The 23,716-nt window shown below is 38.8% G+C and overlaps 1 protein-coding gene across 3 annotated transcripts in view; it reads right to left on the reverse strand.

Annotated features, from left to right (window-relative positions):
- Positions 1-23,716, reverse strand: part of NBEA (neurobeachin) — a 454,810-nt gene that overhangs the window by 215,727 nt on the left and 215,367 nt on the right. For all 3 annotated transcript variants that reach the window (XM_063305700.1, XM_063305699.1, XM_063305698.1), the window contains one exon: positions 10,275-10,441. In XM_063305700.1, the coding sequence (XP_063161770.1) occupies positions 10,275-10,441 (167 nt within the window). The remainder of the gene's footprint in view (positions 1-10,274; positions 10,442-23,716) is intronic.

Here is a 23,716-nt window from a genome sequence, read left to right on the forward strand (position 1 = left end):
ACTATCATCTGTGAAGAAAAGAAGCTGCTATCATAGATGAGATAGTTTTCTATAATGTTTCAATGTATGTTTTAAATACATTTCCAAAAAGCTTTTGTTGCTGAATTTTTAAAACTGCTTTAACTTTTTTTAAAATAGGAAGCAGTATATAACTATTTTAAATAAGATAAAGACATAAATAATGCCAGGTGTTGATCCCAGAACTGTTTTTTGTTCTTTGCCTGTAATTGGAGGCCTCTGAACTTGAGAGCCTTAGAATGAGACCAAGCAATAGAAATACTAAAATTGAAGAGTAATATATAAAAACGATAATAAAATCACACATTTCATTATAAATTATAGGATTCTCAAGTTAATAATGTCCTAAGACTATGATGTAAATTAATTTCCTATTCTCTAGTTACATGTTACAAAATTATACATTTATTGTACAAAAGTATGTATTTTGCACATCTTTATAAAAAAACACTATAACAAAGAACAATTTTTTTAAAAAGTTAATTATTGCAAGACAAAGAGAGAGAGATGTTCTTTTTTATTCTTCTCCTTTCCCAACCTACCCATATTCCCTCGCTCCAAACATTTCAAGAAATCTCCATGTGGAAAGAGACTAACATGTTGCTATGATCATATATTAGACGTGCAGCAGATTAGATGAAGTTTATCCATAATAAATTGCTTTCAATGGAGTTAGATGGCTGTACGTCCAGAAACATTTTTCACTGAAATAAGTGGAGTGGAGACAGCATCCACATGTGAGTACATAAAATTGTAGGGACCGAGAATTTTGTTGCTCTCGGTGAACAGAGATCAGCATGCAGATGTGAAGCACTTGTTAGACAGAATCAAGGTTATTAACATTTCTATTACATGCTGGACCAAGGGCATGGATGTCAAATGGTGCAGGGGAAGCATGACAGAATTGTTGCTTGATGTCTGGGAAGGATAGTTCATTTTACCTCCCCTGCAATGAATCCCCACCTCAACCTATTCTTATTTGCTCAGGCAAGAAAACCATAATCAGTACTGATGAGAGTAGATGCTTGCTAGTAGATGAGGAGTAATATTTTATTCAAGCACTATCACACAGCCAGAAAATGACTCTGATCTTGATATGCCCTGCCTTCCATATGCTATTTATATTTTAAGGAATTATATAAGAAATGAAATATATATTTCTTGTAAGGTTCGGCTAAGTACTGGATTTAAAGCTCAATTCTCTGACCAATCTGAAATCCATTTCTCAGTCAAGTACATTTTGTTATTATTGTTGTAATAACAATATTGTTCACAATAAATAAATAAATTTCTTGCACTTTCTTGTTTTTTTCTTCTCTCTCTCTCTCTTTTATTTGCCTTTTATTAAGTAAAAACTCTTAATAAATATAAATAAATACATGGAGAAAAAAAATTCCCCAACCAACAGCAGCTCATGTGATCCAGAATATTTTTTTCTAAAATTGCTTTCTTCAAATGCATTACATGTTAGTAGTTACCATTCCTTCTATATTATTTCCAACTATATGATGCAACTGGTTATTATTATAACACTTTTTTGTCAATATTACTGACATAGAACATCAATGGTTCTAAACTAAGGTTGGGCAATTTAGAGAACTAATTTCAAAAGTTCTTTATAAGCAAATCAATTCAGAAGTCCAAAAGAGTGATTTATCCTGGCCACTCACTAGAAAGAGGGAAGAAAAGAGCTAATTGGGTTGGTACAAAGACTGAGAAAGAAATAAGACAGCATAAAGATGAAAGAGGGAACAGAAAAGGTGTTAATTTTTGTCTTGGTCTGCTCATCAATGCTAGTACCTCTGCATGAATGCTGACCTCATTAGCTAAAAGGTCCCACATACTACTGTAGTCTGAATTCTCTGAATTCTCTGAATTTAATAAACCATAGTCATAACATTAAACTCTTCACTTATACAACATTATATATTTTGTCCCTCTGTGTGATTGGTCTTTAGCATTCCCTTTGAAATTGTAAAAGATTAATTTAATCAATAATACGGCTTAGAAAAAAGTGCAACATTCCTTCTGAGTTTCTTGAAAAAATTAAAATCTGTGGATATGTAATAACTCACATAGTGTAAAAATGCTAAAAAATACCTTACGTACCTGACCTTACTGATTTTTTTTTGCTTCTGTGAATCATTTGTCTTAATAATATCCTTGTTTTGTCATTGACAAAAGGAATACAAGTTCCTTCTGAAATCAAAAAAAGCTGAGTTGAAGTACTGTATGCTTTTCTGCTGAAGTAATTTGCTTGAATTTTTGTTTTAATATCTACCAGATGTATTCTGTAAGCATTCCTGAAAATGGTTTAAATAGCAATAGAAGAAGTGAATTTGCAAAAGAGTGCTTTAGAAGACTGCTCCAATCATTCCACATTATGTCTTCTTCTATTATCTTAAAAATTCAATAATGCTCAATAAAATTTATAATCAGCTTTTATGTCCTTGACATTTAGATATTAATCTTAGCATTTTTTCTTTGACTTAGAAGAGCTGTTTGGATCACTATCTACCAAAGGTTCTTCACCTAATTATTTTATACCTCTTTTCTCTATCCCATATCCCACTGTTGTCATTTTATTTTTCAGATCTTCCGTTCAATATTCTGTTTCAATTTTACTTGAGATTTACTTAAACCTTATGATTTCTTAGAATCTTAGATTCTATTTTTCCTTTTTTTTGACAGGATGTGTTTCATCTCACAGCCTTGTTCCCTTTACAGTATTGTAATGCTAAGGATGGCTTTGACTACTGCTTTAATTTAATTGCATATTTTGGATAACTATTCATTCAAACTTTTCTCATCTATATACTTTCTTATCTATCAGCTGGGTTATTTTTAAACATTTCCTTTTAATCATGTTCCTTTCATTCTACATATACAGATGCACACTAGATATTCTTGGTAAATGGTTAAGGTAAAGGTAAAGGTTTCCTTTGACATTAAGTCCAGTCGTGTCCAGTCGTGGTGCTCATCTCTGTTTCAAAGCCGAAGAGCCGGCGTTTGTCTGTAGACACTTCGGTGGTCATGTGGCCGGCATGACTACACGGAACGCCGTTACCTGCCCGCCGAAGCGGTACCTATTAATCTACTCACATTGGCATGTTTTCGAACTGCTAGGTTGGCAGGAGCTGGGACTAGCAATGGGAGCTCACCCCGTCACGCGGATTTGAACCACCAACCTTCCGATCGGCAAGCTCAGCAGCTCAGCGGTTTAACCCGCAGCGCCACCACGTCCCCGATTGGTAAATGGTTACTATCCCAAATAATACATTAACCTTCCATAAATCTTTGAGTACAGATGCACCATTCACAATGTTTAGAAGCATTATTAAATCTATTCTTGGAAAAAAAAGATTGATGTAATTCTAGTCCTTTTAATTTCTCTTAATTATAGTGAAATGAACCTGGTGTCAGTGTTAAAGAAAATTAATAAAGGAACTTTACAGACTATATGCCAAACTTACATGAAAAAGCATGTAGCCTATAACCTATGTGTCCTTTCACTAGTTGAGAGCAGAGTATCTGAAGGAATACCTTTTTCTCACGTCCATATCTATACAGTAAGGCTATCTATACAGTAAGGCTTTCCCAAAGAAAGAGAAAACCAAGAAGGTAAAATGGCTGTCTGCTGAGACACTAGAAGTAGCCCAAGAAAGAAGGAAAGCAAAAGGCAACAGTGATAGGGGGAGATATGCCCAATTAAATGCAAAATTCCAGAGGTTAGCCAGAAGAGGTAAGGAATTATTTTTAAACAAGCAATGCGCGGAAGTGGAAGAAGACAATAGAATAGGAAGGACAAGAGGCCTCTTCCAGAAAATTAGAAACATCGGAGGTTAATTCCAGGCAAAAATGGGTATGATCAAAAACAAAGATGGCAAGGACCTAACAGAAGAAGAAGAGATCAAGAAAAGGTGGCAAGAATATACAGAAGTCCTGTATAGGAAGGATAACAATATCGGGGATAGCTTTGACGGTGTGGTCAGGGAGCTAGAGCCAGACATCCTGAAGAGTGAGGTTGAATGGGCCTTAAGAAGCACTGCTAATAACAAGGCAGCAGGAGACGATGGCATCCCAGCTGAACTGTTCAAAATCTTGCAAGATGATGCTGTCAAGGTAATGCATGCTATATGCCAGCAAATTTGGAAAACCCAAGAATGGCCATCAGACTGGAAAAAATCAACTTATATCCCCATACCAAAAAAGGGAAACACTAAAGAATGTTCAAACTATCGAACAGTGGCACTCATTTCACATGCCAGTAAGGTAATGCTCAAGATCCTGCAAGGTAGACTTCAGCAATTCATGGAGCGAGAATTGCCAGATGTACAAGCTGGGTTTAGAAAAGGCAGAGGAACTAGGGACCAAATTGCCAATATCCGATGGATAATGGAAAAGGCCAGGGAGTTTCAGAAAAACATCTATTTCTGTTTGATTGACTATTCTAAAGCCTTTGACTGTGTGGACCATAACAAATTGTGGCATGTTCTTAGTGGTATGGGGATACCAAGTCATCTTGTCTGCCTCCTGAAGAATCTGTATAACGACCAAGTAGCAACAGTAAGAACAGACCATGGAACAACGGACTGGTTTAAGATTGGGAAACGGGCTGTATACTCTCACCCTACCTATTCAACTTGTACGCAGAACACATCATGCGACATGCTGGGCTTGAGGAATCCAAGGCTGGAATTAAAATCGCTGGAAGAAACATTAACAATCTCAGATATGCAGATGATACCACTTGGATGGCTGAAAGCGAAGAGGAACTGAGGAGCCTTATGATGAAGGTGAAAGAAGAAAGTGCAAAAGCTGGCTTGCAGCTAAACCTCAAAAAAACCAAGATTATGGCAACCAGCTTGATTGATAACTGGCAAATAGAGGGAGAAAATGTAGAAGCAGTGAAAGACTTTGTATTTCTAGGTGCAAAGATTACTGCAGATGCTGACTGCAGTCAGGAAATCAGAAGACGCTTAATCCTTGGGAGAAGAGCAATGACAAATCTCGATAAAATAGTTAAGAGCAGAGACATCACACTGACAACAAAGGTCCGCATAGTTAAAGCAATGGTGTTCCCCGTAGTAGCATATGGCTGCGAGAGCTGGACCATAAGGAAGGCTGAGAGAAGGAAGATAGATGCTTTTGAACTGTGGTGTTGGAGGAAAATTCTGAGAGTGCCTTGGACTGCAAGAAGATCAAACCAGTCCATCCTCCAGGAAATAAAGCCAGAGAGGGAGAGTGGAGGGCAAAAGGAAGAGGGGGCGACCAAGGGCAAGGTGGATGGATGATATTCTAGAGGTGACGGACTCGCCCCTGGGGGATCTGGGGGTGTTGACTGACAGGAAGCTCTGGCGTGGGCTGGTCCATGAAGTCATGAAGAGTCGGAAGCAACTAAACAAATAAACAACAAACAACAACAAGGCTATCTACAGAGAGTCTGCTCCAGGGGCCCTCTTGTGGTGAGGCAGTGAGTAGCTACCTAGAAGCAGGCTTTTTCAGTGTAGCACCAGCTTTAGAGCGCCCTCTCCAGTGAGTTACATCTTGTGCTGTCTTTTTGGTACCAAAGGCATTTTTCTTCTCCCAAGCCTTTTAACATTCTGTTTATCCTGTTGTGACTTTATCTTATCACTGTGTCTCAAGATAACAACAACAATAAATTAAATTTGTATGCTGCCCAACTCTCAATAACTTTGGGTGGCTCACAACAAAGAAATTACAATAAAACATAAAAAAAAAGATAAAAGATGGCAAGCACATTGAAGTGAGGATCACACTCTCCCTCACCAAAGGCCTGGGTGAAGAGCCAGGTTTTCATGGCTCTTCTAAACAATAGCAGAATGGGAGGTCATACAGATCTTGGGGGGAACCTCATTCCAGAGGGCAGGTACTGCTACAGAGAAGGCACGCTTCTAAGGTCCTAAGAGACAACATTGTCTAATCAAAGGAATCCTGAGCGTGCCAACCCTGCAGGATTGAATCAGCTGGGTAAAGCGCATTGCAGTAGTCAATCCACATGATGACTAGGGCATGAGTGACTGTCTGAAGGGCCCCTGATCTAGGAAAGAGTGAAACTGGCATACCAGATGGAGCTGTGCAAAGGCCTTTGTAATGGCCCTGTCCATTTTATCAGGAGTCACAAGCGCAAACTCATTCCAGATCACATCCTCAGACCATGCCCCAGGCACATCAACCTGCTCTGCCCAGTCAAGAGTCCAAGTCGGAGTGAATCTGAGTGACTTGATCGATCAGATAGCCTGAATAATTCTCACAGCAACCCAACAGATGTTCCAAGGGGCCCTCCCTACACAATAGGGACCATGTTACCCTAAATAGAGCTGCTAGGCAGCTATCAGTGGATGCAGTAAGGGTAGAGAAATATTGACATTTTGCTGCCCTTGTCACCATGAGGTAATCCCTAATATGGGCTTTTACTTATGTCCGGTCAAACTCACTTCGAGTCTTCCTCCAACTTTGTTCTAGTCATCTCTTCTGGTGTTTCATCTCCCAGAGCCCCTTGGTAAACCAAGGTACACCCTGGGATCACTATAGCCAAGACTAAATTCTCATCTTTCTATAATATTTCATAGAATATTATATGCTATCTTAATTGTAAGACAAAGGGAGGCTCATAAGAAATGAAACAAACCATAAAAATATTAAAATAATAAAATATAATAAATAAACCCAGTAACTCCCTTACAAATTATAATCCATGCACTTAGCAAAAGAAGACTGTTTTTATTTCCAACCTGAATGTTAACAGAGAGAGGCCCTGCCCAGTGGAGGGCAGATTGTTCTAAAAATCTAGGGCAGCCACAAAGAATTAAAGTTTCCAGGTCCCTCCCCCACAACCCCACCCCAGCTTTAGCTTCATGGGGTGGAGATATTCAGCATGGCTTCATGACATGCGTGATGGGCAGTTTCTACATGAGATGGTCCTAAAGATAGCCAGACCTATACCAGCAGTTGTGTTGAACCAGGAAATCTATAGGTAATCAGGGCAGCAACCAAAAGAGGAGTGCTACCCTGATGAATCAGCTTTCATCTCTCAGCATGTGGGCCACTATATCAATTGGAATATACCACTTTGGAAGACTAATATTCCAAAGAGTATTCAAAAGCAACCCTAACTAGATCACACTTCAGGAGTCCATATATGAGAATGGATGATTAAACTGATGGAACTGGCCCAAATGGAGAAGTTAACAGCATTGATAAGAGAAAATACAGTATTTGGATTAGTCTTTATTTGGCAACCATTTTTAGATTATTTGCTTGTGTCATGAAAAAACGAGGTTTTGATTTTGGGTTTTGATGATTAAATGGTTTGATTTGATAGAAATAATGTTGCTAAGGTTTAACTAATGGTAAGAGATTGTATTTGTAAATGCATTTATATCTGTATTGGAGAAGGTCTGAAGTCACTTTCTGTTTCTGTTTTCTCCCCAACTCTACACTTTTATAGTTTTTTTTTTCTTTAGTTCTGTACTCTATCTTTTCTATATTCTACATTTTGTATTTTAATTATACTCTGAAAATTAATAAAGTTCTTTAAAAAAAAGGAGTACATATATGAGGTGGTGAGGACATGGGTGAACATCAAATTCCAAAATGGGCTACATTTAATGTATGAGTTAACTGAGTTAAGGTTCTCCTGACTACAGCCTCCACCTGCAGTTCCAGTAGACGACTTCCAGTAGAATCCACAAATCACAGAGATGCTCCTTCAGTGAAATCTACTATAAACCTTCTTTAACCCAGAGTAGAGATACACAGCTGTACATCATCAGCATATTCATTATTCCTTATTCTGTTGGTAGATGACCTCTGCCAGGAGCTTCATATAGATGCTAACCAAGATGGGTGAGAATACCAAGCTCTGGGATGCCTCATATTGCAGTGTCACAATTTTCAAGCTCTCTTGCCCTTCACTACCACCTGAAAGTGCCCATATATGAAGGAGTGAATCTACTGTAAAACAATCCCTCCAAATAGCATTATCAGGTTTCCCTGGGCTGGCAATGCCAAAAACCCAGTTCAAGAATATATCTCCAAACAGATAAGGAGGTTTACTGCAGAAAAGCTATGAAGCTATTACAAAAGAATTCCAGCAACTGTATGTATTAAATATGAGCCCTATTTATAATGATATCATGGTTCAACATTGTTGTTCCTCTTTTTTTCCACGTGGATGATGTATCAAGCTACTTGGCAATTCTCTTTGGGTGGAAGGCCTGGTTTCCATTTGTCTTCTGTTTTGGTAATAGATAAATCTAGTACCATGCTGTTTACTTTTGACTATGTGAGAAACAGCTCTCACAACTATAACTGATGGTAATTACAGCTGCTGAGAAGTCTACCAGTAGGCCTGTACTCCCCACATCTATGCTTTATTGTAAATCATTCACAACAGCAGTTAATGAAGTTTCTGTCCTTTGACCAAGCCCAAAACTGGACTAGATAGGATCCAGGTAATCTGATTCTTCTACAGTCCTTTGCAATGAAGCCCCAACTATTTTTTCCAAACTCCTACTCAGAAAGGGAAGATTGGAGATGGGAAGTTCTAATATTGTCAGGTCCAAGGATGGTGTCAGGCCCAGCCCAAGAACAACAAAGTATCAGGCCAGCCAAACTTCAGTTCTTTATTTGCTAATGCCATACAGACAGAATCTTGCCAGACTAAAGCAACTCTACCTAAGCTAAGGGGAAATAACCTGGGAAGGCTCTAGGGCGGGGCTATTCTGAATCTCTTGGTTTTCCCACAACTGCCCTCTGGACTATGTTTCCTCTTATCTCTTTCCCCTTCTTGGAATGTGCTCCCTCCTTCCTGAGAACCAGCAGTACTGCCGAAATCCACCACAGATGGCCTCTTCAGGAAGGGGTAGACTATAGCCTCCTTCGCTACCCTCTCCTTCAAAGTAGCATTCACAGTCTCTCTGGTCCAGCTCCTGGTCCCAGGTGGGGAAATTTCTGAGTAGGCAACCCCCATGTTTGCCCACAAAGATCTTTTACATCATGTACAGGTGAGGTTTTGGCACCAGCATCCCAGAATGAAGTTTGGTTTCTATCATTTACAATTTCTTAATTGCAAAATTAAGCTCATTGTTAATTTAACAATGACATTAAAATAACATTACATATAGTCCGTTTTATTTGTCTAATAAAAGCTCTTGATTATGCACTAGTCACTTTTTGCCTTCATCATTGCAAACTTCTGTTTGGTCTTCCTTTGAATCATCTTAATTTACCAACACCTTTCTTTATCAGTGTAACTATGCAACAGTTCTCCAAAGTCCCTAGTCAGGCTTCCAGTTTACTCTCTGCACAAATGTCTTTCTCTTAACTTCAGACCTCTCAGTTCTTTTCCTCCTTATATCCAAATATATCTCTTCCCATGAATTTTGTTCATCCAGCTCCAGTCCATAGATCTACTGTCCGAGGCAACCCTATTTTCTCTCTTATTATTACTCAAGTCTGAAGCTGTTTCCATTAAATCCATTACTTTTTAAAAACTTCATCTTCAACATTAATACTTCCTAGAAAACCTTTGAAAATTCTCGTCAATCTCAATCCTGCTAAATCCAGCATTATAGCTAAGCCAAATTGTGACTGATATTAAGGACTGGTCCTTTCTTGCTTTCCCTGCCTCTATCTGCCCTTACTCTGCTCTTTTATTATACTTTTTATACTGTAAATCTCTTGGAATGAGAACCTTAAACTTCTTCTTTCTTTATAATTCCATGTATATTATTGGTTGGTCATTAACAAACAGTACTTGAGAAAGGCAGATTGTTGATCACAACTTTGGCTTCTGAGAAACTGCTATCAAGTGTGAACTACAAATGAATTTCAAAATCAAGCAAGAAAAGTAAGTAAGCTAGGATCCTAAATGCAGAACCTAGCACCTAATATCAGTATTTTCATTAGCAATAGTACACTTTATTGTAAAATTTCATTTGAGTACCAGATTATGCTTATGACGTAATATTTATTTATTTATTTATTTATTTTTATTCATCAGATTTATCACCGCCCATCTCCTCTGAGCAGAGGAACTCTGGGCGGTTTACAATATAAAACAATAAATATATAATAAAATTCCAATATAAAACACATTATAAAACAATTTCACATACAGTAATAACTGTATGATCAGGAGTGGATTCAGGTTATTTGTATCATAAATGCTCAAATTCATTCGAAACACCTGATCAGAAGCATATAATTGGTTATAATAATTAACAACATACCTATATGAAACAGCTCCCCAAGCACCATGCTTATTAGTAAGAATATTCAGTATTTTCTGCTTCAGCTGATTTGCTGTAACATGATCACGATGCTTGGCTGCACTGATAAGGTGATCACACATCTTCTCCTCTTCTCTTCTATCAGCAGCATATTGGGCACATTGTGACTAAAAAGGGAAATAATGTTTATAATTTCAGAAGGAAAATATCTTAAGCTTGTTATTGTTTTGCTAAACCTCTCTTCATTTTAAAAAAAAATCATCAATTAAGCCTATGCATAGTATACAGTAAAATATGTTTAATTCAATTGGTTTATCCCTAAACATGAAGATGTACTGTAAATGGGTCCAAAAATGGGTGCAAGTGAAACATATTCATGCTTGCTCAAAAACGTTCTGTGCTAGCAACATTCCACACAATCCCTGACTCTCAAGGTGCTTTTTGCCAGATAGAGAGGACTCAGAAAGAAAGCAACACAAAGGGGAGCACTGTTGCTAAAACACACACAGAGACACAATTATAAACCCAGGTAAAAAAAGTATTTTATTAAATATTTTAAATAAAGTATTATATTTTACTGAACTTAGGGGCATGGATTACTATAACTCATTGATCAGTTAAGCAAAAGACAGGCCTCCTGTTTTTTTCTTTTGTTACTAGAAGATAATAATTTTCTTAGAAAATGAAAATCCAGAAAGTTTACGCTGCATATGAAGAGTAACAGCTTGGAGAGAGAAATATTATGGAGCCTAGAACTCATTAATGGAAAAGTCATGCTTCCTTACAACCTTATTCTTCATTTTTATTACATGCTAACCTCATTCTCTCTCTCATACTTTTGTATAACATTCAGAAAGTTTCTACTAGAACAGGGAAAATGAAGGTAAAATTATGATATATGTAATATTTCAACGGGAATCTGGATTGCAATTAGTATATTGTTTACTTTGCTTCTAAATCTCATCAAGCAATATGGTGCCTGCAGATGCAAATACAAACATTATCTTCCCTTGCTGCTTTACTAGGCTGTCTGCCCCATCTAATTTTTAAAGAGCGCTTATTTATGTATTTATTTTTAATGAGAAGCTAACCTGTTGTGAAGTGTCAGTCTTTACCATTAGCTTTATTTACAAAAATGCCTCTGGGTCTTACATAGGCTCCATAGGCATTCTTAGAAAATAAAATGGTATATGGAACCTGCCTAGGAGAAAAGAGATGGAGGTAAGTTAGGATGGGCGGCTGTCATGCACTGCCTACCGCTGAGTAAAGCACAGACACTGGTTCGGTTGAAGCAGGTTCTGTTTTATTCATCACGTAGTGTCAGTTGTAGAAAAAAGCCGAGAGTGAAGGGAGCGCGTCGGTGCGGGGTTTAAATACCCCGCGCCGGTCAGCGCCCCCTCTCCTTAGGTTACGTCACCCGCCCTTTGTCCTGCATCCTTTCGTGCCGGTAGGTGTAGGGTTGCGGGGCCCCTGCGGGTGCCCCGGGATCACCCATCATCGGTCTCCTCCTTCAGCCGATGATTGCTGTCCGCTGGGCGATCTCCGTGGCGCTCCTGCTAATAGCTTGGGTGTGCCTCGTGATTCGCCTTGTCTTTGTCTTCTTTTCCTTCTCTTTGTGTCGTGATGGCTTTGCGTGCTATGCTTATTTTGTGTCCCTTCCTTCTGCTTCCTTGTCTTTGTCATGTGTGCCGATGTGCTGATGTCTTCAGCTCATCGGCACTCATGACAGCGGCAGAGAAAAACATCAAGTTTGTCTTCTGTGATAGCTAGTCATATCTATTATGGCAATCCTTTTCGGGAGAGATGGGCGGTGACAGAAATTTGAAAAATAAATAAATAAATAAAATCATTTTGTAAATAGATAAGCTGTCTCATTGCAATTATTTTGTGAAAGCAACCATCACACATTTTAAACCTTTACCTAACCTTGCAAATTGTACATTAACATATATACTACAAAGATCACTTGAAAAAAAATACTGCAAAGGAAACAGTACAGATTATAGTCTGAATTACTACTTTAGCTAACACCCAATTCATAGCAGTAGGTTTTAAACCTGGCTAACATCCAGCGTCACAGGCTAATTTAAAAAATGGCTTATCTTGTAGCCTCAAAAACTTGATTGTGACAATTGATCGTGAGACTTAGGCTTAATCTAGTTTCCACTTGAATGTCTATTAACCCTGTTTTAAAGAAACATTTATTATTTCTGAAAACAATTTTCACTGTGTTTGGTCTAACTAGATCTCCCAAGGCATACAATTAATATAAACATTAGAAGACAAACAATACAAATCTGAGAAAGTAAAAGAGATACATTGAAAACAAAGGCAGAGAGAAAGGCCCAAATAATTTATTATAAAATGTATACATATATATTTAATTTGTTAGACTTTTATACCATCTTTTCCCTATGAGCTCAAGGTAGTTTACACTGGGATTTCTCTTCTTTCACCTCCATAACAACAAAAGGTCATAAAAATGGAGACTAACCTCACAACTGAAAAAAAAGAACTCTTGGGTCCCCACCAACCTCACCCCACCAATGGAAAGAATATGGAACTAGATCTCAAATTGGAAAGCAGTGAATAAGCATATTTATATGGAAAAAATACACAGTTTTAACATATAGTTTTGATTTAAAGCATGGTACAGTCATTATGGATTCAACCCAACCTTACCAAGTAGATTTCTATTTGTGCACTGGGACTTTCCTTCTTTACACTCTTGTACCCCCCAACCTTTCAGAGCATATCCTTCAATCTCATGATTCTAAGCAACTTACACAATCTAAACAAAAACAGCAATATACAAAAAGTACACCAAACAAAAAAGTAAACAACTGTTTGAATAAATAATCAAACTCCATATTACACAGAGTACTTTAGATGAATACATATAGGAATAATCCTATAACTCAGCAACAGAGGAAGAATATTTTGATATAGCAAAATTATGTGTGTCCAAGTGTTTTGATCAAATTTTGTTCAGTAATTCAGTCACTTTCAACTCTCTGTGATCCAATGGACATCATTTGGCAAGGATTTTCTGTTAATAACTCCTTGAGTCACACTTGTGCCATTAGTGATAGATTCTAGTAACTTTGTTTTCTGTTGGCGTCTTTTCTGATTGCCTCCAATTTTCCAAGCATCAGGGTCTTCTGCAATGACTCTTTGCATTATGTGTCAAATATACTTACTTACTTACTTATTTAATTTGTCCCCGCCCATCTCCTCACATTGGGAGACTCTGGGTGGTTTACAATAATTGATTAAAACAACAATCATACAATATAAATAAAATATACAAATATAAAATTACATGTAATAACTAACTATAAATAAGGGTAAAAAAGTAAAAAAGTCCAAGTGGCAGGAGAATCTGATACGGTCCATATGTGGGAGGAGTGGTCTAAGATAGCAGTCATCCCCACGTAGGTCTATTCCCCTCTCCGCCCCAAGCAAAGAGGCAGAGCCAGGTCTTCAGACTTCTCCAGAGGGCCAGGAATGATGGGGCCAGTCTCACCTCTGGGGGCAGCATGTTCCACAGGGCGGGAGCTACTGCAGAGAAGGCCCACTTTCTGGACCCTGCCAAATGGAATTCTCTTACAGATGGGGTCTGCAGCATGCCCTCTCTGCACAATTGGGTGGGACAGGCTAATGTAATGGGGAAGAGGCGGTCCCTCAGGTAACCTAGCCCCATGCCATGTAGGTCTTTAAAGGTGATAACCAACACCTTGGATTGGACCCGGAAGCAGACTGGTACCCAATGCAGCTCGCGCAGCAGCAGTGTTATATGTGCCCTTCTAGAGGCACTAAAAACAGCCCACGTGGCTGCATTCTGGGCCAGCTGAAGCTTCTGGATACTTTTCAGGGGTAGCCCCATGTAGAGCACATTGCAATAGTCTATATGAGAGATAACAAGGGCATGAGTGACTATTCGAAGGGCTTTCCGACCCAGGAAGGGGTGTAACTGGTGCACTGCACGTAGCTGCGCAAAGAGCAGGAGCCATAAGTCCAGGAGGACCCCCAGATTATGCAGTTAGCATTATTATTAGTACTTTTAATGAGTAGTCTGGTTTACTTGAATATTGTTTTATTTCTGGTCTAAGATACTATTAACAGTCTTCACCAGAACCACAATTCAAAGGCATCATTTTTTTCTTCATTCACCTTTACAGATGGTCCAGTTTGCACAACCATATGTTATAACTAGAATAACCATTCTTTTGCAATATATATTTTTGTACTTTAATATTTTATTTAGATTGGTTACTGTTTCTCCAAAGCAGAAAACATCTTTTTAATACATGTCTACACTCACTATCCCTGTGAATCTTGGAGTATAGAAAAATGAAGTCTGTTACTATTTCATCTTCTTCTCTGCCTATATACATTGGGTTGGTATTGCCTCTTGACAAAATCTTAGACTGTTGTTGTTTTTTTAATCTTCCACAGCAGATCAGGTTCTGCATTTTCTTTTCACTTTCAACAAGAAAGCCCTTAAAATCTTCCTTGCATGGTATTATCAGCATATCTGAGGTTTCTGATGTTTCTCCCAGCAATTATAATTCCAGTTTTTATTTCTTCTACTCGAACATTTCTCATGATATATTCTACATATAAGTTAAATGGATAAGGTTAGATACACAACTTTGGCCTACTAATTGTCCAATTTTGAACCATTTAGTTGCTCCATATTCCATCTGAACTATTGTTTCCTGGTCCTCATAACAATTTTTCAGTACACCCATGTTTTTAAGAAATAACCACAATTTGTGGTCTACATTGTCAGAAGTGATGTATGGTCAATAAAGCAAAAATATAGGTCTTTCTGGAACTTCTTTGCCTTTCCCATGTAATTTGGATGTTAGCAATGTGATTTTAGATGCCCATGTCTCTTCTGAGTCCAGCTTATACATCTGTCAGTTCCTGTTCCCCAAACTGTTGAAGTCTGGACTTCATAATCTTAAGTGTTATGTTACTAACATGTGAAATAAGTGCAATTATTCAGTAGTTTGAGCATTCTTTAGCCTTGCCCTTTTAATGGAATTGGAATATAAATTGATCTTGGCCACAGCTGTGATTTTTTGTACCTGCTTACCAATCATATGTAGCAATATAACTGCACCATCTTGTTGGATTTTTAAACAGTTGTGCTAGTATTTCCTGCAGCTTTGTGGATCACATTGATATGAATTAACATTATAATGTATATATTTGTGAACAGAGGTGGGCAAATTGTATTCTAGGTGATACAAGTAGCTCTTGATATAATTTAAAAGATACTTTGCCATTAAATTTCAAATTTATAGAAGAATAAACTGTACTCAAGTGGGCGTGCAAGAATTTGAGGGGCAAAGGGGTGTGTGCGTGAAGGAAGAGATGATAGAGAGGAAAAGAGGTTATTGTCAGTGTATGGCCTTTTTGAGAATGTGTCTCAAAAGATTCCCCATCTGTTTCATATCATTTGGGAGGGTTTTCATAATAATTTGTAGTTTATTTGGTTTTATAATATAAAAAGGCATAAAAACTGCATGTCTGCATAATGTAAAAACACTGCACATTTCACCATCATGAAATGAACATGTTTTAATTAAATGCATTTTAAAACCATAGACATTATGGGGTTAATTAATTTTTCAGTTTACGTACTTGTAGAAAGAAACACCAATTAGTACAATAGTAAGTTTTCATTTTTCATTCTGAACAAATATAGAAGTTAACAGAATGAATGGATATTAACTGTGAAATAGGCTTTCTAGAGTAACTGGACTAATGATGAAATAAAGTTTCCTCAACCTTCCATACAGTAGAAACACAGAGAGAAATTTTATATATTTGAATCTAATTCAATATTAAATAAGAATTATCTATGGTTTCACTGTTTTTAATTATGGGGCGGGTGGGTGGGGTGGCCTCAAGATGGTGATGGGTGAGCAACTCTGAATCTATGCTCTCTGTTTTATTCTATTTTATCTTTCAACTTGCTATTTTCATTTTTATATACTTTTAATTTACTTTTTATAAACTGTATTGCCTGGGAGATCATTTATCTGCTCCAGCTACCAGTCCAATAAAATATAAAACAGGACTCAAGAATGGGAAAAAGGAAGAAGAGGCAGCATACACTCCACAACACAGGCACCACCCAAGCCTCTGAAGCAGCAGAAAATGGATGAATACACAATAAACAGATAACTTCAGTAAGTAACTCTGACCCTACTTACTCTCCAGATAGCCATGACACTTCTAATTCTTAGAATTCTTTGGAATGGGAGTCAACAGCTTATAGAACTTTATTCTTCCCTGGTAGAGGTAGAGGTAGAGGGGTAGAGGATACCCCTGCTCCCCAGACTGCTGCGGTTTGTTCAGCAGCTGCACGGCTTATGCAAGATGGGGATGATATGAACTTAAAAAGGGAGAATGTACCAGACTTCATAACTAGACAATGTTTGTTCACAGCACAAACATTGGTCTCATTTTTCAAACTTTTGACTTCAGTCCAAAATTAGGTTGACCTACTAAAGGTAAAGTATACTGAGAGTCACCCAAATAAAACCGCAGAAGCTGTAAAGGCACTCACTGCTCACACCAACAAGCAATGAGCAGCTAACAGGGAATTTAAAGCTGACCCCACTTCTAAATCTCCTAGGAGAGAAAGAAATAACTGTGGAGGGCTTAACTCTCAAGCATAAAAAGGGCAGAGACAAGATAAGTGCAATTATTAGACCAATCAGATCACTCTGCTGATTTCCAACAATAGAGTGAACAGAGGATGAGACTTCAAAAAGGCAGTTACTCTATCCTCGAGCAAGCTGCTCCACTTAGAAAGCTCTTTGACAGTTCTACTACATGCCAAGTGGCTGCCATCTAGAAGAGGCTGCATGTGAAGTTTGCTGACATTTAAGCAATCTGCAGTCTCTAGCATGCTTTTCAAAATGAAGCCCTTCCTGAGCACCTTCTCAATATTCCCAGTACACGTCTTCTGTACTGAGAAAGCTAGCCTACTTTTGGATCAGTTTTCCCAAGAGGGTATTGCCACTTTAAAATCTAAGTGTAACAATTTGAATCCAGATAACTTCAGGAATGTTTCACCAGCAGTGACCTTGAGGAAGAGGAGCTCTAATCAACAAACTGCATTATCTACAGCTAGAGAGTCTGCTGAGGACTCACTGGAAGTAAAGTTGATAGACTTATTTGGTACATTGCCAGATTCAGAGCAAGCAGACACCACACAGAGATTGGATGAATTAAGAGAAACATTGGTGACAATATGCTCCACAGCGAAACCATCAATCAATCTGGTCCTCAGGACTGTGGAAATAATTGCTACTTCTGCCATAGTCACAAAAAGTCCAGGCACACAGACCACCAATGGAGAACCTTTAACGTCTAACTGAGTCCCCGCTAGTCTGCAGCTTAACAAAATGCTATATCAATTAGAGAATCTAAAGTGCACAGACCCTGAGAAAAAGGCTAATGTCTTGCCTTCTTTGGATCCAGGCATGCTTTTAACACCAATACCTTCCTACAGTGTAACTCCCCAATTGTATCCCCCCAAAATACTTATAAATCATTGTGGGGGCTAGAAGAGGATGCTGAAGATAAAACTCACAAAGGAGGAGAATTTTTATCCCAGTGATTAGCAACCACTCAGAGACAGAAATCTGGCTTTGGGTCTCATGCCATCCCAGGAATTGCCTCTTCTGATATTGATATTATTTTCTCTGACACCCCAAATTTATTTATTTATTATTATTTATTAAACAAATGTATATAGCTGCCCAACTCACAGATGGTGAGAGTCTGGGCGGCTTGTTGTTGTTTATTCGTTTAGTCGCTTCCGACTCTTCGTGACTTCATGGACCAGCCCACACCAGAGCTTCCTGTCGGTCGTCAATACAAAATACACCTATTTCTCCAACAGTCAATCTTAACAGTTGATCTTAGTTTTGTTTTTTTGTTTATTCGTTTAGTCACTTTCAACTCTTCGTGACTTCATGGACCAGCGCACGCCAGAGCTTCCTGTCAGTTGTCAGCACCCCCAGCTCCCCCAGGGGTGAGTCCGTCACCTCTAGAATATCATCCATCCAACGTGCCCTTGGTTGCCCCCTCTTCCTTTTGTCCTCCACTCTCCCTAGCATCAGCACCTTCTCCAGGGTGTCTTGTCTTCTCATTATGTGGCCAAAGTATTTCAGTTTTGCCTTTAATATCATTCCCTCAAGTGAGCAGTCTGGCTTGATTTCCTGGAGGATGGACTGGTTTGATCATCTTGCAGTCCAAGGCACTCTCAGAATTTTCCTCCAACACCACAGTTCCAAAGCATCTATCTTCCTTCTCTCAGCCTTCCTTATGGTCCAGCTCTCGCAGCCATATGTTACTACGGGGAACACCATTGCTTTAACTATGCGGACCTTTGTTGTCAGTGTGATGTCTCTGCTCTTAACTATTTTATTGAGATTTGTCATTGCTCTTCTCCCTACGATTAAGCGTCTTCTGATTTCCTGACTGCAGTCAGGATCTGCCGTAATCTTCGCACCTAGAAATACAAAATCTTTCACTGCTTCTACATTTTCTCCCTCTATTTGCCGGTTATCAATCAAGCTGGTTGCCATAATCTTGGTTTTTTTGAGGTTTAGCTGCAAGCCAGCTTTTGCACTTTCTTTCACCTTCATCATAAGGCTCCTCAGTTCCTCTTCGCTTTCAGCCATCCAAGTGGTATCATCTGCATATCTGAGATTGTTAATGTTTCTTCCAGCGATTTTAATTCCAGCCTTGGATTCCTCAAGCCCAGCATGTCGCATGATGTGTTCTGGGTACAAGTTGAATAGGTAGGGTGAGAGTATACAGCCCGTTTCCCAATCTTAATCCAGTCCATTGTTCCATGGCCTGTTCTTACTGTTGCTACTTAGTCGTTATACAGATTCTTCAGGAGGCAGACAAGATGACTTGGTATTCACATACCACTAAGAACTTGCCACAAGTTCCCCATACCACAAGAACTTGCACAAGAAAGTGCAAAAGCTGGCTTGCAGCTAAACCTCAAAAAGACCAAGATTATGGCAACCAGCTTGATTGATAACTGGCAAATAGAGGGAGAAAATGTAGAAGCAGTGAAAGACTTTGTATTTCTAGGTGTGAAGATTACTGCAGATGCTGACTGCAGTCAGGAAATCAGAAGACGTTTAATCCTTGGGAGAAGAGCAATGACAAATCTCGATAAAATAGTTAAGAGCAGAGACATCACACTGACAACAAAGGTCCACATAGTTAAAGCAATGGTGTTCCCTGTAGTAACATATGGCTGCGAGAGCTGGACCATAAGGAAGGCTGAGAGAAGGAAGATAGATGCTTTTGAACAGAACAGGAAAATTCTGAGAGTGCCTTGGACTACAAGAAGATCAAACCAGTCCATCCTCCAGGAAATAAAGCCAGACTGCTCACTTGAGGGAATGATATTAAAGGCAAAACTGAAATACTCTGGCCACATAATGAGAAGACAGGACACCCTGGAGAAGATGCTGATGCTAGGGAGAGTGGAGGGCAAAAGGAAGAGGGGGCGACCAAGGGCAAGTTGGATGGATGATATTCTAGAGGTGACGGACTCGTCCCTTGGGGAGCTGGGGGTGTTGATGACCGACAGGAAGCTCTGGCGTGGGCTGGTTCATGAAGTCATGAAGAGTCGGAAGCGACTAAACGAATAACCAACAACACCTTGCAGGATCTTGAGCATTACCTTACTGGCATGTGAAATGAATGCCACTGTTCAATAGTCTGAACATTCTTTAGTGTTTCCCTTTTTTGGTATGGGGATATAAGTTGATTTTTTCCAATCTGATGGCCGTTCTTGTGTTTTCCAAATTTGCTGGCATATAGCATGCATTACCTTCACAGCATCATCTTGCAAGATTTTGAACAGTTCAGCTGGGATGCCGTCGTCTCCTGCTGCCTTGTTATTAGCAATGCTTCTTAAGGCCCATTCAACCTCACTCTTCAGGATGTCTGGCTCTAGCTCCCTGACCACAACGTCAAAGCTATCCCCGATATTGTTATCCTTCCTATACAGGTCTTCTGTATATTCTTGCCACCTTTTCTTGATCTCTTCTTCTTCTGTTAGGTCCTTGCCATCTTTGTTTTTGATCATACCCATTTTGGCCTGGAATTTACCTCCAATGTTTCTTATTTTCTGGAAGAGGTCTCTTGTCCTTCCTATTCTATTGTCTTCTTCCACTTCCACACATTGCTTGTTTAAAAATAATTCCTTATCTCTTCTGGCTAGCCTCTGGAATTTTGCATTTAATTGGGCATATCTCCCCCTATCACTGTTGCCTTTTGCTTTCCTTCTTTCTTGGGCTACTCTAGTGTCTCAGCAGACAGCCACTTTGCCTTCTTGGTTTTCTCTTTGGCATGTATTTTGTTGCCGCCTCCTGAACAATGCTGCGAACTTCTGTCCATAGTTCTTCCGGGACCCTATCTACTAAGTCCAGTCCCTTACATCTATTCTTCACCTCCACTGCATATTCCTTAGGAATATTAGTGAGCTCATATCTAGCTGATCTCTGGGTCTTCCCTAATCTCTTTAGTCTGATCCTAAATTTTGCAATAGGAAGTTCGTGATCAGAACTACAGTCAGCTCCAGGTCTTGTTTTTACCGACTGTATAGATGTCCTCCACCTTTGGCTGCAAAGGATGTAGTCAATCTGATTTCGGTGTTGTCCATCTGGTGAAGTCCATGTATAAAGCCGTCTCTTAGGTTGTTGGAAGAGAGTGTTTGTTATGCAGAGTGAGTTGTCTTGGCAAAATTCTATCAGCCTATGTCCTGCTTCGTTTTGTTTTCCCAGGCCATGCTTACCTGTAATTCCAGGTATCATTTGACCACCCACCTTAGCAGTCCAGTCTCCCGTGATGAAAATAACATCTCTTTTAGGTGTACTGTCCAGTAGGTGCTGCAGATCCTCATAGAACCGCTCTACCTCAGCTTCTTCAGCATCTGTGGTTGGGGCGTATATTTGGATCACTGTGATGTTAGATGGCTTGCCCTGAATTCAAATTGAGACCATTCTATCGTTTTTTTGGATTGTATCCAAGCACTGCTTTAGCCACTTTATTATTAATTATGAAGGCTACTCCATTTCTTCTGTGGTCCTCTTGTCCACAGTAGTAGATCTGGTGGTCATTTGATGTGAAGTGGCCCATTCCAGTCCATTTCAGTTCACTGACCCCCAAAATATCTATCTTTAATCTTGACATCTCACCAATAACCACATCCAATTTGCCCTGGCTCATAGATCTTACATTCCAGGTTCCAATGGTGTTTTGATCCTTTGAACATCGGATTCGCCATTCACCACCAGCACCATCGGCTGCTAGCCGTCCTTTTGGCTTTGAGCTAGCTGCGTCATCACATCTGGGGCTAGTTGAACTCATCCTCTGTTCCTCCCCAGTAGCATTTTGACCATCTTCCGACCTGGGGATCTCATCTTCCAATGGTATACCAACATATCTCTGGTTGTACTGATCCATTTAGTTTTCATGGCAAGAATACTGGGGTGGGTTGCCATTACCTTCCCCAGGGATCGCTTTTAGTCTGACCTCTCTGTCATGACCTTCCCGTCTTGGGTGGGCCTTCATGGTTTAGCTCATGGCATCATTGAGGTGCTCAAGCTCAAGATCTTAGTTTTACTACAGTTGATTTCGAGAGCTTCCTCAGAGCAGTAATTGGCCAGAGCATTCAGAGCTGGTTTAAGTCCAGTTAACGTTTGTGATAGAAGTACTACGTCATCTGCATACAACCAAGTTACAATATGTCTGTTTGCTAGTTTATTATTCTCTGGTATACATATACTGAAATTTTATTTTTTATCTCTATATAATCTTTATCTTTATAAAAAAAACTTTTTTTTAACTTATTATGCAAAAGTACTATTTTTAAAAGTTAAGATCTTACCTTTTTAAAGAAACCCATGTTTCAGGAATGTCTTGGTTTGCTTACTAGAAAATTGGCTTAAGATTTCCCCTTAAGGGAATTTGGTTAATATTCTAAATTGTGTTTGCTAACTGAAGCTGGAATCTAATTGAATATTCTCATTTTGTCTACAGTTGTGACAGATCTTATACTGCAATAAATTCTTCAAAGGGCAGATAACTCAATCTTCTACTGTCATCTTAAGTTTACTACAGAATGCTCTGATAAATATCAAATGTTATTTACCACTGAAGCCATATGAAACGTCAGCATGACATACACTTAATTGCAAATGTGATATTTTTTAATTTAAAGTCAAAATATGTTTGGTAATAAATTGTTGCAAGCCTGTAAGAGAAGTGAATGCTGTTTCAGATGATAGAATGAAGTAAAGGTTATAAGTACTCTGTGTTTGGGTGTGTGTGTGTGTGTGTGTGTAAATGAAGCAAAAGACATGGGGAGGGAGTTCTTTTTCCATCTTACCTACCATGATAATGAAGTAAATACATTGCTATTGGGCAGAGTAAATCTATAATACAAATGAGGGAAGAAGACAAAATACAATGTATTTGTGCCAGCTCCCAAGGATGAATAGATAGGAGTCTAAACAGTAAGGATTCTCTAATCACTGGATAGACCCTGAATCTAGCAAAACTATGCCTCAACTCTTTCATTTCTGGCTCTTCTAACATCTATGGCCACACAAAATCCCATCAGCAGTAAAATAATTTCCACAAACATAGTTCTCATTGATAGAGTTCCTCTCTGCCCCAACCTGTATGTGAGTTAAGGCATTTAAATATAAACATGAGGCATTTAAATATAAATTATATAAAATATTTTTTTTCTTTCCAGTCCAATGGAATGGGACCAAAATTGATGTGGTAGGGAGAAGCTGGGAAAGCAATTTGAAACACAGATTAATCCAGGGGCTGTGGGGAAAAACAAACGAGAAAAAAAAAATCCCCCAATACAATTCTACAGGAGAGGCAGTATATTGGAATGTTGCTGACCATTCCATTCTAAGCCCCTGGCCCCAGGCTATGTTACCCAGAGCGGTGTATATGCAAATCCTTAGGAAATACTTTCAAATAAAAAAATACAGAAATATACACATTCATAGAAATATACAGTTTTCACTGAAATCACATCCAGTGGATTTCAGTCAGACACAGCTTTGAATAGCTTGGATTCAACTCCTGGTTTTCCCAAATATTGAGCACTTGATCAAAAGTTGACATTGTCTGCTGTGGAAAAGAGAGATTTCTGCCCTATTTGCATATTAAAAACCTGTATTACAAAACATTTGATTGGTAGTACATTTTATAATTGGGGAAACTATCATCCAGGGCAGTTATACAGGGCAACAGCTTTACCAAAAGGGCTGGATGATTAGGAGTCACAGAATCAGGAATCACAGAATCAAATTCAGTCCAGATAACGTCACAATCCCAGGCATCTCACTTGGACTTGT

The sequence above is a fragment of the Candoia aspera genome, chromosome 5, assembly GCF_035149785.1.
Source record: "Candoia aspera isolate rCanAsp1 chromosome 5, rCanAsp1.hap2, whole genome shotgun sequence".
Classification (NCBI taxonomy): domain Eukaryota; kingdom Metazoa; phylum Chordata; class Lepidosauria; order Squamata; family Boidae; genus Candoia; species Candoia aspera.